The 15,534-nt window shown below is 42.3% G+C and overlaps 2 protein-coding genes across 2 annotated transcripts in view; both read right to left on the bottom strand.

Annotated features, from left to right (window-relative positions):
• Positions 1-4,181, bottom strand: part of LOC146352092 (granzyme A-like) — an 18,921-nt gene extending 14,740 nt beyond the window's left edge. The window contains exons 1-3 of the mRNA XM_084829642.1: positions 4,164-4,181; positions 3,833-4,029; positions 756-880 (exon numbers count right to left, since the gene is read on the bottom strand). Coding sequence (XP_084685768.1) covers positions 756-880; positions 3,833-4,029; positions 4,164-4,181 — 340 coding nt within the window. The remainder of the gene's footprint in view (positions 1-755; positions 881-3,832; positions 4,030-4,163) is intronic.
• On the bottom strand, positions 3,297-15,534 carry LOC146352091 (granzyme A-like). Its single transcript, XM_084833271.1, has 5 exons — positions 15,447-15,534; positions 11,695-11,833; positions 7,616-7,757; positions 5,847-6,119; positions 3,297-4,525 (listed from the first exon to the last, which is right to left on the bottom strand). Exons 1-5 carry the CDS (start codon positions 15,529-15,531, stop codon positions 4,364-4,366), a joined length of 801 nt encoding a protein of 266 aa, XP_084689397.1. The 5' UTR covers positions 15,532-15,534; the 3' UTR covers positions 3,297-4,363.

The raw sequence follows: 15,534 nt of genomic DNA, 5'->3' as shown, positions 1-15,534 counted from the left end.
TGGACTCTTGTAATGAAGTCATTATCTATCTAGTGCGGCACAACAGAGTTTTGGGATTGGGTGTTGGAAGCCTAGGTTCAATTTTCACCTCAGCCATGTGCGACAATTGTGAGGCTGAAATTAGAACATAAGAAGAGCCCTGCTGGATTAGACCAAGGTCCATCTAGTCCAGCATTCTGTGCACACAGCGGCAAACCAGCTGTCGACTGGGAACCCACAAGCAGGGCATGAGTGCAACAGCACCCTCCCACCCATGTTCCCCAGCACCTGGTGTACATAGGCTCACTGCCTCTGGTAATGGAGGTAGCACAGAGCCATCAAGACTAGAAGCCATTGATTGCCTTCTCCTCCGTGAATTTATTCAAGCTCCTTTTAAAGCCATCCAAATTGACTTTAAAGCCAATTTTATTTATTTATTTCATTTCATTTTTATACTGCACATCCTGGGTGGTTCACAAAACAAAGCTTAAAACCATAAAATACAATAGCATAGTAAAACATAATATAAAAACTATATGTTTAAAACAGAATAAAAACAAAGCAAAAACTAAGATAAAAGCCAGCAGCCATGCAAAGATCTAAAAACTCACCAACGCAATTTTAAAAACTGAAGGACTAAAAACTCGGGGGGGGGGGAGTCTTCACCTGGCACCAAGAAGACCACAATGTAAGCGCCAGGCAAGCCTCTCTGGAAAGCTCATTCCACAATTGGGGTGCCCCCACTGAAAAGGCCCTCTCCTTAGCAGCACACCCACCTAAATTCATTTGATGGGGGGACATGGAGAAGGGTCTCTGAAGGGTCTGGGCAAACATACATGGAACGAGAGGATCCTTCAGGTAACCTGGCCCCGAGTTGTCTAGGGCTTTGTTAATACTAGTCCTTTGAATTGGGCCCAATTAACATAATAAAGCACTGACCTAATAGAATGAAACTGGCCAGTCCCTGATAACAATCTTGTTGCCCTATTTTGGAACAGCTGAAATTTCTGGACCATTTTCAAAGGCACACACACATATAACACGTTGCAGTATACCAAACAACTGGTTACCAGAGTGTGGATAACTGTAACTAGGCTATCTCTGCCCAGATAAGGTTGTAGTTGGCATATCAGCCTAAGCCAATAAAAGGTGCTCTGTGCCACTAAGGCCACCAGTGCCTCCAGTGACAGTGCTGGACCCAAGAGTACCTCCAAACTATGAACCTGATCCTTTAGGGGGAGTGCAACCCTCTCTAAAACTGGTTGAATATCAGTCATCCAGGCTGAAGAACCACCCACTAACAGTACCTCCATCTTATCTGTATTGAGTCTCAGTTTATTGGCCCTCATCCAGTCCATTACTGCACCCAGGCACTGATTCAGAACAACCATTGCCACACCTGAACTGGATGAAAAAGAGAGGTAGAACTTGGTGTCATCTGCATATTGGTGACACCTCAGTCCATATCTCTAGATAACCTCCTCCAGCAGTTTCATGTAGATGTTGAACATCATGGGGGATAAAATACAGTCCTGTGGCACCCCATAGCATAACAGCCAAGTGACAGAGCAGTGCAGCTCTGAACCATATAAATGTCCTGGGCCACTGGAAATAAACATCCAACCTGCTCATAAGCAACCTGGGAAAGGGAGTGAAAAAATTAAATTGCTTTGAAGATGAATACAGAAATGACAAAGAAATGAGTGTCTAAGAATAGGAAGTTACTGATTCAGTTTCAGTTATGGCAGTGGATGCTGCTACTAAATCTCTAAAGCCTTTCAAATGGACATTAAAATACAGCTTTAGGGTAATGATGATTCCCATTTGTGGTACAGTTGGCATCACCTGGACTATAAAGTGAGATGAGGTCTCAGGTGGTAGATTGGGTGAAGAGATGAACTGAGGGGGAAGAAAGTCATTTAGTTTCTACTCTCTCAGTTAGATGATCTGGTCTCTACTAGAATCTTCTGAGGCCTGGTTTACACATGCAGACAAATGAGGTGGTAGATGGCTGTACCATTTCAGAATGCAGGTGGATAATACCATTTTTGAATGCTCCTCCATGTTAAAAACAAACAAACACCCTGCAAGTAAACAAACAAGCACATCATGAGAGGTTTTAGCCAAGGCTGTTCCCTGATGTGCTAGTTTTTTTTCTCTTCCCTGCAGGGTATTTTTCACACGATTCTCCAGCTGCAGCCTGAAGTGGTAGAATCCATTCTGCAACCTCGGAACTCTGCCACCATATCCCCATGTCATTCTGCAAGTGGAGAGGGACAGGCCTGATCCTCTCACCAAAAAAGTTTAAATTGTACTCATTTGTAGTTGGGATGGAGTGAGTGCCTCGAGAGGGAGTGTGGTTAGTTCCCCTTCAGTTTGCTGCTGCCTGCTCAGTGACTTCTCCTCATCCAGCCAATATAGCAGGTGAACAAAGCATTCTGCCCAAGTGATTCTCATTCTTCACATAGTGTTTCAAGACACAAAGCCATGACATTTTCTCTCTTCTTCAGAGCACACCATGAAGTGAAAAGTATGGGCTTGCCTGCCATGTCCCTCCCCTCCCAGTTACTACAAGTTCATGCATGAGCAGGGATGCTCAACCTTTTTGGGCCTGCAGGCGCATTTGGGAATTTGAGAAACTGCAAAATGGCGTGGTTAGCATGCTGTGTGCCTTGCATGGCCCTTTTTCAGGTGAAGGAATCTGGCAATACGTACGTTCTTGAAAGAGTCAGTGTAGTTTAGTGGCTAAGAGACAGCTGTCAAGCATTAAGTTTTCAGTTCAAATTTGAGAGCTAGGATATAGAGACTGAACTGTGCTATTTTAAAGCAGCCCATTTGGCCAAATACCCCTTTCCCCAAATGACTGATGGTTTGGTGGTTTCCTGGCTTTTGTGCAGTTTTTCTCCATTCTAAAAGGTTAAATTGCTTCTTCTAAGGCTTAGTTACAGGCAGCAAACGTTTTAAGCTAAAATATGCATGTATTTTGGGTATTTTGGGCTATACACACCTTTTGCCTTTGACCTCACCCCTTTTGCATTTAGTCCTGCCCACCACTGGACTGTGGCCCCTGAAAGATTCTCCAAAATGGAATTCAACCTTTGGGATGAAAGAGATTCTGCCACCCCTATATTAAAGCTTACATCACCAAAAGATGTGGATCCAAAATAATACTTTACATCAGAGGGTAGACAACTTGTGTCCCTCTATATGTTTTCACCTACAACTCCCATCATCCCTCCTCAGTGGCCGTACAGGCTAGGAATGATGGGAGTTGTAGGCCAAAACATCTGGAGGGCCACAAATTGCATGTTCCTGTTTTGCATACTTTATATGTCTTGCTCCCAAGAAACTTCTTGGTAACATTGCCAGGCCAGCCCTGTCATGCAGCAGGATGAAGCCACCCACTTCAGGTGGCATCATGATAGATAAAGGCAGGAATTGGTGTCGGAATGGTGCAGCAAGAGTTTTTGAAGTGTTGGCCCTAGCAGGAGGCATTCCCCTTGGGACTCCACATCAGTCAGCAAAATGTCTTGGGCTGGTACTGAATATTGTTATCTCAGAAGAGAATGTTAACATTTAAAATGTATCTGAAAGCTACCAGATATAAGCAATGGAGTGATCTCTAAGCTTTTCCAAATTTGTGGCAGTGTTCAGTTTTACAGAATTATAATTTATCTAGCAGCAATAGGGTGGCCACTTGCTCGTTTCCAAAAAAGAGGAAACACATCGCCAACAAAGAGGACAAAAAACGACACAGATTTAAGTAAAATGTGCAGGTGCTAATTTATATGCATGATGCAAGTGTAGACAGCATTACTTGAATTTAAATAGAAATACAATACATCTCACTCACCATAATGGGTAGATGTGATCTGTGTACCTGCTCAGGCTGCTGTCCAGGGGGCAGGGGCTAACTGCTGATGGCAGCTTTAAGGCCTCTGTTGCTCTCCCTTCTTTGGGTTCTTTATTTTTAAACCTAGATAGCCCGTCAGACAGAGAACTGTCCTCTGTTAAGGCGAAGTCCTCTATTAAGGCGAACACATGGCCAACCTGAGAGCAAAGAACTGAGCATTCTATTTCAGTCCGAGAAAACTCTTTAAAAAATTGATTTGCGATTAATGAGCTGTACAGGGGACGTCCATCAGACTGGGACTTCTGATGTATCCTTTCTATAGTTGCCCCACTTGCTGCCCAAACAGCATTCCTCCTTCTCTCTCAAAAATTTGCAGACATTAACTGGATAATAGCCCCAGAACTGATGCAAATGATAGACTGTTACAAGGATGAATGACTTAAGTATAAACTAAAACAGCTAGCAAGCTTTCAAGAAATGTGAAATTAATGAGTATCAGGAGAGAGAACCACAGAAACCAAGCAATCAAGTTTATAAGCTCCCCCCTGTGTTTTCTGATATCCAGTTTATATATTCCGTTGTGAGAAGAGTATAGACACCAGGGTATCGGGAATCACCGCATTTTGATTTTCTACCAAAGGAGACGATGCCTCTTTGTTGGCCATTGCACATCAGAGGACCTCCAGAGTCACCCTAGTGAAAAAAGGGATATATTTCACATTATTCCCAGGAGCTGATATGTGCCCTTCTCTAACAACACTGTCACAACATTAATATATGGTGCGTTTTTGAAGAATTAAACACTTGCAAGTCAGAAAATAATTCAAAGATCTAATAAGAAATCCCAGTACAATCACTACTACTACTACTACTATTATTCCATTTGGAAAATACAGGAAACAACAGAAGTGTAGTTAAGTATGTAATTCCAGAACACAGCTACTTCTTAATATTTTTAATTAGCAACGTATTTTGAAATTTGTAAGAGAAAACACAGGAAACTGAATATAGCTACCGGAGATTGGGTGTGATTTAGGCTGTGATCGTATACCTATTTCCCTGAGAGTAAACCCACTGAACTCAATGGGACTTATTTCTGAGTAGACACGTATAAGACTGTGCTGTCAGTGTTATCTTTAAGAATAAGGATCTGTTACATACATTCTGATAAACTAAATGGCACAGAATTGTGAGGAGGGAAGTTGAGGGATCTCCCTGCTTGTGGAAAACTAGCATGTTAGGATTCCAGTCATTCTTCTCCCTGATGTGCTGTTTTTCTATGTGGAAGCAGCTTTATATGGCGGAGCACTCAAACATACAGGCCCCCACAATCTGAAATGGTCCAGTCCTGGGCATATGATTTAAGTGTATGTGCAGATAGCCTATCCTGCTCCCCCCTGGACCAATCCGGTGGGACGGATGATGTCAGAGGCTGGGCCCCCACACCAAAGCTCTACACCCTCCTGTATGACATCCTGTCCCAACCTCCATCCATTTTGGTTTTCTGTATACAGAGTCAACTGGTTCTTGGAGGAACAACTCGTCCAAGTACCAGCTGAGTTGGTTTACATGTTGATTGTTGTCCTGATTGGGACAGTGAGGATTACTCCAGGAGGTGGGGCTTGGTAGCCACTCCAAGGAAGCCCCACAGGCTGGATGGGGGAACCTCCATGGGCCAGATTAGGCCTGTGGGTCAGAGGTTCCCCACTGCTGCTTAAAGTCTTAACACAGGGATGGGGAATGCATGGACCTCCAGATGTTGTTGAACTGCAACTCAGATCATCCTTTACTATGCTGGCTAAGAGTCTAAGACTGATGGGAGTTTCAGTCTAGTGACACCTGGAGGGCCACATGTTAACTACTGCTTTCTTAACAAAATGGACCTACAAGCTGTTGCCTGAGCTCTTTCATATTCTGCTCCACATGTCGTATACTATTCAGCAAGGCATCAGTCACAAGTGATTTCACACTTTAGCCCTACAAAAGGGCAGAACTGGTAAATAAACACTCTTACCTCACACGAATCCTTCCCTCCTTTCTTGTCACCAGCACACACCATATTCAGTGTAACTACAGGCTGAGAATTATAGTGTTTCTTGTCATTGCAAATGCTTCTGTCAATGACAGTTATGTTAACTTCACGCAGCACATTGGACGGCTCATTCTGTGTGTTATGAGTAACTCCCCATCCAGCTACTAGACACTGTGTTCCTGCCTTGATGTCAGTGCCAGTTCGGGGAAGCTTAGTAATGTTCACATCATGATTAATCTTTGCTCTTTCATTAAGCTTAAGCAGGGGGGTGGGGGGGAGAGAACAAAAGTTGATATTAGCAATTAGTCAGAGCTAAACTCCATGTTACTACTTGTATAGCTGAGATAAATTACATGTGTACCTGAGGCTAGAGATGTGAAATTTCTGGAAATGTTGAGGCTGTGGGGAAAAAAACATTTCCCTCCCTGTTTCCCCCCCCCCCGAAAAATTGGAAATTTGAGAAAAATGGAAAAATAAGCAATACTTTTTTTTTATTTTTAGCGCTCTTTGCAGATCTAAAGTCACTTTGTTGCTTTAAGACAGCTTTCGCCAATCTGGTTCCTCAAGGTATTTTGGACTTCAGCTCCCATCAGCCATAGTCAATGTGGCCAATGATCAGGAATGCTGGGCACTGTAGTCTAAAACATCCAGAGGGCACCAGATTGGGGAGGGCTGCTTGAGGAACACAAAACAGCCCTTTCTGTTTCTAAAGTTATTTTTAGTTTGCTCATAAAACTATCATATTTTAAAACTTTTAAAAGCAAACTCGGTTAGTAAATTTGTAATTATTGTCTGAATAGATTAGAACTACATCAAATGACTGCTACAGCATCAGAAACACAGGATTCTATAGAACTAAACCCAAGCTGTCAAGAATGCACATTTACTGTAAAGAATGCACAATGGTGATTCTACTCACATGTTGGGAAACTGAGCATAAATGTCTATCAGTAAAATATACTTTAGACCAATAATTTTCATAGAATCATAGAGAATCATAATCCTCTTACAGAGAGGATTAATACAATATTTCCCCTCCATGGCTTCATTATTTCCAGACATTTTACATCTCTAGTCTTTCTATAAAAGTGTTCTCATTACATAGTTTTTAGAAATTGTTTTGGGGGAGCAAAGGCTGGGTAACAATACATAAATACTTTGTCTTAAATTCTAGAAAAAAATATTTCATAATCCAAAGCTGTTCAATTTTTCAGAAAAAAACAGAAATGGTCCTCAGGAAAAAAAAAGGGGGAAATGTTTTTTTCTGGGTTTTTTTCCCCTGGGCCTTCACATCTCCACCTGAATCTTTTTTTAAAAAATTCTAGTGTAAGTCTGCTATGGCCAAAACCTCTTGCACTGCTTTATCAAGGTGCTTTTACTAAGGCTTTTGGTAGTGAAATACACTACTCGTTTTACAAAAAAGGACAGCATTTGTGAAATTTCAGGCGCTCATGGTGAATGGCCCTCTCTCCCATCGTTCGGGACATCTGGGCAATGGAGGCACTCTTCTCTGTCCTGTGGACTCCTCCTTGGTTTTGGCCCCATTACCAAGGTAACTGGCACCTTACTAGCATGCTTGACTGAGCATGTCTCTCTTATGGCAGCTGTAGGGAGCCTGTCTTTGACCATCTTAGAGAGCTCCTCATATAGCATCACCACCAGGAGATCTCTGACACCCATAAAGAAAAATACAAAACATTGTTGCTTTCCTAAGTGTTTACATTAGATAGATATGCTGTTTAAAAACATACCTGCAGAAGCATAAGGTCGTTTTCTTTTGTGTCCTTGTCAAAGCATGGGTGAATAATCTTTTTAACAACTGTAAAGAACTGTTTTGTAGTCTCGGGTTTAGTTTGCGAATGAGCTCCAAGAATAACTCTGGTGCTCCTGTTCCTACAAAGATAAAGAGAACAGATAAGTTAAAGGATGACTGAAGTTAATTTCTAGCAAGTATGATACTAATATTCTCTCTGTCTGATACTGAGTGGCTTGGGACTATGTCTCTGTTGCGCGAGCAGAAATTTTTAAAGGTTGGTTTTCTCTTCTGGCAGTGACATCCTCTGTATGTTTACTCAGAAATAAGTCTCACTGTGCTTACCCCCTAGTAAGTATGTTTAAGATTGCAGCTTTAGGGACAGAGATACAGACATTTTGGGTAGTGGATGCAGGATACTGTAAGTTTCAAAGGCCCATTCTTGGCTGTATTCAAGGACAAACTGTAACACTAACACACACACACACACACACACGTGTGCGCACACACACACAGCATTTGTTGTGCTTACCTTCTGAAATACTTCGAAATAACAATAGCAATGCTATCATCAGTCATACACATATCCATATTTCTTTTAGAGCCAAAGTGATTTGTCCCTTCGCCATGCATATCTATTAAACAGGCTCATCAAATTGTTTATAATAATCAGCCCATGTGTAGAACCAGTGAGTTGGCCATAAATTTATTTATTTATTTATTACATTTATATCCCGCCTTTTTTCCTCCAAGGAACTCAAGGCGGCGTACATACTCCTCCTCCTCCTCCATTTTATCCTCACAACAACAACCCTGTGAGGTAGGTTGGGCTGAGAGTATGTGACTGGCCCAAAGTCACCCAGTGAGCTTCCATGGCTGAGTGGGGACTAGAACCCAGGTCTCCTGACTCCCTGTCCAGCACCCTAGCCACTATACCACACTGACTCTAAATAGGTAGTCCTGAGGAAATAAACCCATGGAGGTTGAAACACAGAGGGTTGCGCTGCCTGAGCTGAGACAGCTTAGGCAATAAACCATGCATAAAAGGATATACAGGGTGTTTCAAAAAGATGGACCCGATTTGACATGGCTGTATCTCTGCAACCATGAACCGCCCATAAATGAAACTCTTACCACTTGAAAGGGTGGGGCATAGAGTTTCAAGGCACCGCTAGATGCCTCTCTCAGCGCACAAATAGCCCCTAGCCTCAGTCATTCGCAAGATGGCAACCCCGCAACACAAGGCGTTTTATGTTCTGCAGTTGAGCAAGACTGAATCCGCAATTGCAGTGCAGCATGTGTTTCAACGGCGTTTTGGCATTGATCTGCCAATGCCAAAGAATATTCGTCATTGGTACCGACAATTTGAGGAAACTGGCTGTTTATGTAAGGGGAATTGCACAGGGCGACCACACACTTCAGAGGAAAATGTGAGAAGAATTCAAGAGAGTTTTCAGCGTAGCCCATGCAAGTCCACTCATTGTGCCAGCTGAGAACTTGCAACCGTTATGGCCTCATGATTAAACGTCGCCTTAACACACGCCAGACAGTTGTATGAGAGATCGTATGAGAGATGTTTGTGGGCTGAGAGTGGCATCTAGTGGTAATTATTTGAAACTCTATGCCCCACCCTTTCAAGTGGTAAGAGTTTCATTCATGGGCAGTTCGTGGTTGCAGAGATATAGCAATTTCAAATCGGGTCCAATTTTTTGAAACACCCTGTACTATAAGCCATTTGTAATTATACCCAAAACATCTTGGGCTACTAGGTACACACTAACTTATTTAGGGCACAATCCTATCATAGAATCATAGGGTTGGAAGGGGCCTACAAGACCATCGAGTCCAACCCCCTGCTCCATGCAGGAGGCCTGATTCCCAGGTGGTCTCCCATCCAAGTACTAACCAGGGCTGACCCTGCTTAGCTTCCAAGATCAGACGAGATCAGGTGCATCCAGCCCATGAGCCTAGGCATGTTTAGACAGAAAAAGTCCTACAACTCCCGGCATTCCCCAGATAAAATACAGATAAAATACAAAATTATAGTTAAAACATAAAAACGCAGAAGTTAAAACACAATCAAAAACACATGAACATACAAGAAATGAGGATCCCACATCAGATTAAAAACCAATTGAGCAAACAAGTCAGCTTAAATGTCAAAAGCCTGTCTGAATAAAAAAAAATCTCTCTGCTGGCGGAAGTCCAACAGAGATGGACTTCCACCAGCTTTGCCTCCCTAGCAAGGTGTTCCTAGGAGCAGCCACTGAGAAGGCCCTCTCTCACATGTTCCCAGTAAATGTACCTCTGATGACACCAGGACAGAGAGAAGCCCTCTTCTGTGGATCTTAAATCATTTCTTTTGAATAACCTGTTTCAGAGCTCTTTGCTTGCTTCTGTCTTTGAGTGATTTACCTATTGTCTGTTTCAGGCTAGGGCTGTGTGCAACTTTGTCTGAATCGAGACTTGAAGTCTTGAGCTGAAAGATAGAAGCAGAAATATGGCTCTGCTGTCCAGGCAACAGCTGAAGGCCTGGCTCCTACTATTTATACCTGGCCTGGCCAATCCAGATGTTTCATATAGCTGACCAATTGTAGGGGCCAATGTTACTCACCACTGTTCCCTTCTGTGCCTGAAGAGGGCTTTTAAGCTTGAGCACACACTGTCCATGGTCACTAACTGGCCAGGTTCCAGCTTTAGACTTCTGCTTCAAGCCTCGGAGTCCAAGGCACACATCAGCTCTCATGAAATATTTCAACAGAAGTTGGTCACACATCTAGCTATAGGAGTAATCAAGGGCCAGTTCACACATTAGCCCCCATGTGAGCCCCTTGGAAAACCATGGCTTGCTGGTGGGCTTGTAGGCATGCATCACTCTTGTAGGGGTGCTGCTTGCATAAATGAGCACCTCAAAGTTGTTTATATGGCCACTGTGGTTGATACTAACATCATGGCAACTCTGAACTCTTGTGATCATGGCAGAAGGAATGGTTCCTGAGTTAGCTTCCTTGTCACAGGAAGCATAGGAACAGACATGCCAGGCTCTCCATGTGTATGTGTATGTGTGTGTACATGCACAACAGAAAGAATGTGTGTGCAAGAGTGTACAATATGGTGTGTGTGTGTGTGTGTGTGTGTGTGTGAGGAGGAAGTGTATGGGGGTAGAGAGATCTGTAGTCCATTACCCACAAAACCCTGGAAAAACAAATATTGCCTGGAATACACATTCCATTTCCCTTCCATAGTCTTTCATGAGCTAATTTCAAGGTTCAGCTAAATCTCTTTCTGTGTGGATTTGTTTCGGTCTTTTTTTCTAGAACCCTTGTCTTGGATTGCGTGGGATTGCTTACGCTGGGAATCCTTCAAGCCCCTTGCCCTGCATTCTGAGCTTCTATGCTATTGGGAACTCCAATCATACAGGGTTCTTGATAACACAGAAGCCTTTGCACGTACAACTGTATGCATGTTGATTTTCCTTTCCAGACATCTGCGCTTAATGTGTGGATGTTGGGGACAAGGCCAATGGAGTATTCATGGCCAGAAGCCATGGTCCCATCCCATCCCATCCCATCTCATTCTTAGTCCTATGTGTGGAGAACTTGTGAAGAGGGTTTGTGAGAGAAGTGGAAAGATGCTTTTTAGTGTCTCAACCTCTCTCTAGTAACCTTCTCTATTGTCCCTGGCTTCCTCCTGTCCTGCCCCATGACAAACAGGCCTTAGCTTTATTCTGTCTACTCCCTCCCCCACTACAATGGAAACTCTCAGTCTATTTGGTCACCTTTAGCCCAAGCTACAGTGGGTTTCTTTGCCCTCCTCCCAGCCTCCTGGAATTCTATGACAGGAAAGAGGGATTAGGGAGTGCAACGTACACTGGAAGATGAACCTTGCTCCCTAACTGAGAATTGCTGCATGGCTTGGAAACAGAGGGGGTTGCTCATTCCTAAAGCACAATTGACACATGATGCCGGTTAACTTTGCAAAAGGGCTTTGGCTATTGGGAAGTATAGAAATACAATAAAATGAATGAATGAATGAATAAATACCCCAAACAAAACAGAAACCTTTCCCCAAACTTACAGACGACAGTGAGCTGCTGTTAACACCCAGTTTGGTTTGATCAGTGTTCCTCCACAAAGAAATTTTCCTTTGATTATGGCCATATATGGTCTTGAGTGCGCTTTTGATTCTTTCCCTCCGATTATATCTGCACATTGATCTAAGCGGGAGGAATAAGTTTGCTAGTCACAATGGGTCATAAACACTGTGCTGCAGGTTAATCCATTAGTAACAACAGGAAATAGTATAATGCTATAAAAGAAGCCTGATCAGCCATCATAGTGAAAAAGGGCTTATTGGTGTGCCAGGAAGACAGCAAAACAGGTTTAGCATGACTTTCTGGGTTGGTGGGCTTCATAGATCACAAATGGTGCAGACCTTCCCTAAAGCAGGGCATAGAACCTCAGACCTGTGGGCCAAATCTGGCCCATCGATGGTCCCAACCCAGCCCTCTGGGATTGCCCAAATGGGCACACCCCTGGCCCCTGGCCCCAGCTGTTTCCCCTGAACACTGATAGTTTGGTTTATTTTCTCTTTTTCCCCACCCACTTATGCCATTGCTAAATTAATCATAATTTCAACAAACCCAGATTTGATGCTGCCTAAGGTCTATCTACACATGATATATATATTAAAACATGTAGCAAAAAACCCAGAGGGCTGTATCTAGCAGGAAAATACAGCTTTAGGAATGGGCAATTTGGGATGGAAAATAAACAGGGGAGGAGTGCGGGGTGTGAACACTTTTCCCATCTGTTGCTTCCCCCTTTGTAGGGATCCAGACACCTGTTCGCTTCTCCTAAAGTTGCTTTTCCCTAATAGAAGCAAATGTTGGGGTTTTCTTACATGTACTTGCACTTTAGGTACCATATGACAGTCTTGATCCAGTGACATTGGCTTCCAGTTTGGTCCCAAGCCAATTCAAGGTGTGTTTTTTTTACCTATAAAGCCCTAAATGGCTTGGGACTAGGATTTCTGAAAGACTGCCTCCTCCTGTACAAGTCTGCCCATAATTTGCAATCTTCAGCAGAGGCCCTGTTGCATGTCCCATCACCAAGAGGGGCTAGGTTGATGGATACATGAAACACGGCCTTTTCTGTAGCAGCACCCTGGTTCAGGAACTCCCTCTTGGCGGAGGTCAGGTTGCCCCATCCCTATTCAATTTTAGACAGGCAGTAAAAACTACTGTTTTGCCAGGCCTTTGATGGATTTTAATATTGTTTAGGCCTGCTTTGAAGAATGTTTTGTTTTTTCTGTCTAAACATGCATAGGATTGCACCCTATGTCTACTCTAAGTAGGAGTTACGTTGGCTTTTACCCATTGTTTAAATTCTACACCACTTTGCAGGCGTCAGTGGGCAGAAAAGTGATTTATAAATACTTTAAATAAATAATAATAATAACATCTAGAAAGACCTTCAGACTGCTGTTAGAGGTACTGTTATTATTACTTTATTATTATACAGTTTGCTAGGTGCTGTAGAGGACCTGAAAAGTGCAAGATCCTATTTCAAAAAGTTTGCAACTGGGCAGCCCAGCTTTATTACTCCAGTTTAGCTTCTGTGGCCAGGTGGGTTTAAGAAGGGTTAGCTGGTGAGGGTGTAACAGAACAAAGGGGAAGCAAAGAGAATATATTATTTCTCCTTGAAAATGCACACTCCTATCTTGGATGTGTAGTCCATGGATTTGAACTGGGGGTCTAGCTGACCATATCGCCCTCTTAATTTTATTTATTTATTTATTTATTTATTTATTTATATAGAGATTTCTATCCTGCTCTTCGAGTGCCTATGCACTACTCAGTGTGGCTTACAACAATTTAACACCACATTAACATAACATATAATAAAAAGACATTAAAATACAACAAAAGCAGAGACCAGTGTTGAAATATAAACTTTACATACGCCAGGATACTTAGCAGGCAAAACCCCATCAACGTAGAAATATCTTTACCAACTGGCAAAAGAGCAGTGTAGGGAAGAATTAGAAGCATTACAGAACAATCGGTCCCTTATTGTAAGATAATTCATGGTGTATTCATCTTCCTAGAATATGAAGAATGTTCCAGGTTTGGAGGAAATTTTTAATACATTTTTGTATACAAAGTTATGACTTGATATACAAATGCATAGGGAGGTGGTATTTTAATTGTGTTTTTATAGATCTGTTATTTATGTTATGTTTTAATTAAGATTTTGTGTTACCCTGTGTTTTTTATTATTCTTAGCCCCCTGAGAATCATTTTCGATGGAAAGGCTGGATAATAATAATGGTGCTGCTGCGGCTGAAGAGTGAGACTTAAAGTAGTCATGATTTGAGGAGTTTTTGCAGCTGAATAATGAATGCAGGCTTCCACAAGCTGCTAAATGCAAAGTATACAGTCATATTACCTACAGGGAGTTCCTGATAGGAAGAGCAGTGAAAAGATAGCCATGCTACAAAGGGAGATAGCCATTTCCTTTAAAATTTGTGTAGGGCAGGGTAGAGCCAAACAGCTATCAGATACCTTACCCAAAAATAGTTTTTAAAATGCTATATGTGCGTTCACATTCTGGAATTGTCATGCAAACAAGTGCTTATCTAGGAATGGGAATGTTCAGCTAGCAAAAAAATTAAAGAGGTGGAAAAGGAAGAAAACGTATTATGGAACCATGGTTTCCATTTATTTCCTTTGTTGAGGCTCTTCAAACTTTTGATCAAATTCCAACCAAGTACAGTTGCCTCTTTTTTATTTTTTTATGCTGAACTGCAGACTGGAAGGTCAGCAGGACAGCAGTTCGAGACCCGAGTGCTCCGTGACGGAGTGAGCTCCCGTCTTCAGTCCCAGCTTCTGCCAACCTAGCAGTTCGAAAGCAAGAAATTGCAAGTAGATAAATAGGTACCGCCTCGGTGGGAAAGGTAACAGCGTTCCTTGCACCTCGGTGTTCAGTCATGCCGGCCACATGACCACGGAAGCATCTTCGGACAGCGCTGGCTCTTTGGCTTAGAAATGGAGATGAGCACCACACCCTAGAGTCGGACATGACTGGTTGGGGACACCTTTACCTTTTTTTACCTTTACACACAAAATAACACACACTCACACACATTCCTTTTATATGCTGTATAAATTGTGTTTTTACTCTTTCATTAGATTTTGAACTCCTGTTTGGGTCTTTTTTTTACTGTCTATGTTCCATAAGCATATCAGCTATAGATTAAGAATTATAATGAGGAAATTCTTTTGTTTCTTTCGCAATCTTGATTTATTATTAGGTACATACTTCTTGTTGTTGCCTTTATTTTGTTAACTTTATTTTGAAATAAAGTAAAATTCATGTAAAATAAGGAAGAAAAACAAAAACGTATCCATAAAATGGCAGAGGGGTTGGGGGAAGAGATGTGTTAATATTGCAATTTTACTGCTGGGATAAACACAATAAAGCTCAGCTAAAGTTGTCAGCCTCTCCCTCACTACAATTAACTACAAATTGCTCAGTTATTCAAAAGATAATGAATTATGGTAAGGACATGAGCTTTTTACCTAATCTGGACCAAACCAGTGTGCCTGGTGTTTTAGATTCACAGCCATGGTTTCTCCCTGTGCAGTCTCCCTCACTTCTAAATCCTGAGAGGAATCCACATATTTGAAACAAATGAACAAAAATTGCAAGATTGCTTTAGCTAATCTTTTCATTATATAATGTTGCACTATTGTTGTCCTATTGTTGCACTATCACACATAGTGAATATAACAGGCAAGGGAGCACTGACCATAATGTAGCACTTACCTCTGGGAATCCTGAGGAGAAAAATGACAGCAGAGAACCACAAGCCAAAGGAAAGAGCCATCATTGCTGCTGTATGTTCCTCCATGTC

This window comes from Heloderma suspectum, chromosome 2 (genome assembly GCF_057233095.1).
Source record: "Heloderma suspectum isolate Gila_16-S chromosome 2, 16-S_ref, whole genome shotgun sequence".
Taxonomy (NCBI): domain Eukaryota; kingdom Metazoa; phylum Chordata; class Lepidosauria; order Squamata; family Helodermatidae; genus Heloderma; species Heloderma suspectum.
Note: the sequence above shows the minus strand (reverse complement) of the source record. Positions and strands in the feature narration are given on the sequence as shown.

Coding starts and splice junctions, on each gene's coding strand:
- LOC146352091 (XM_084833271.1), bottom strand. CDS start 15,531: ATGGAGGAACATACAGCAGCAATGATGGCTCTTTCCTTTGGCTTGTGG. Junction 7,758..11,694: donor ACAGCAGCTCACTGTCGTCT/GTAAGTTTGGGG, acceptor TTATCTTTGTAG/GAACAGGAGCACCAGAGTTA. Junction 4,526..5,846: donor GAGGGAAGGATTCGTGTGAG/GTAAGAGTGTTT, acceptor TTTTTTCACTAG/GGTGACTCTGGAGGTCCTCT.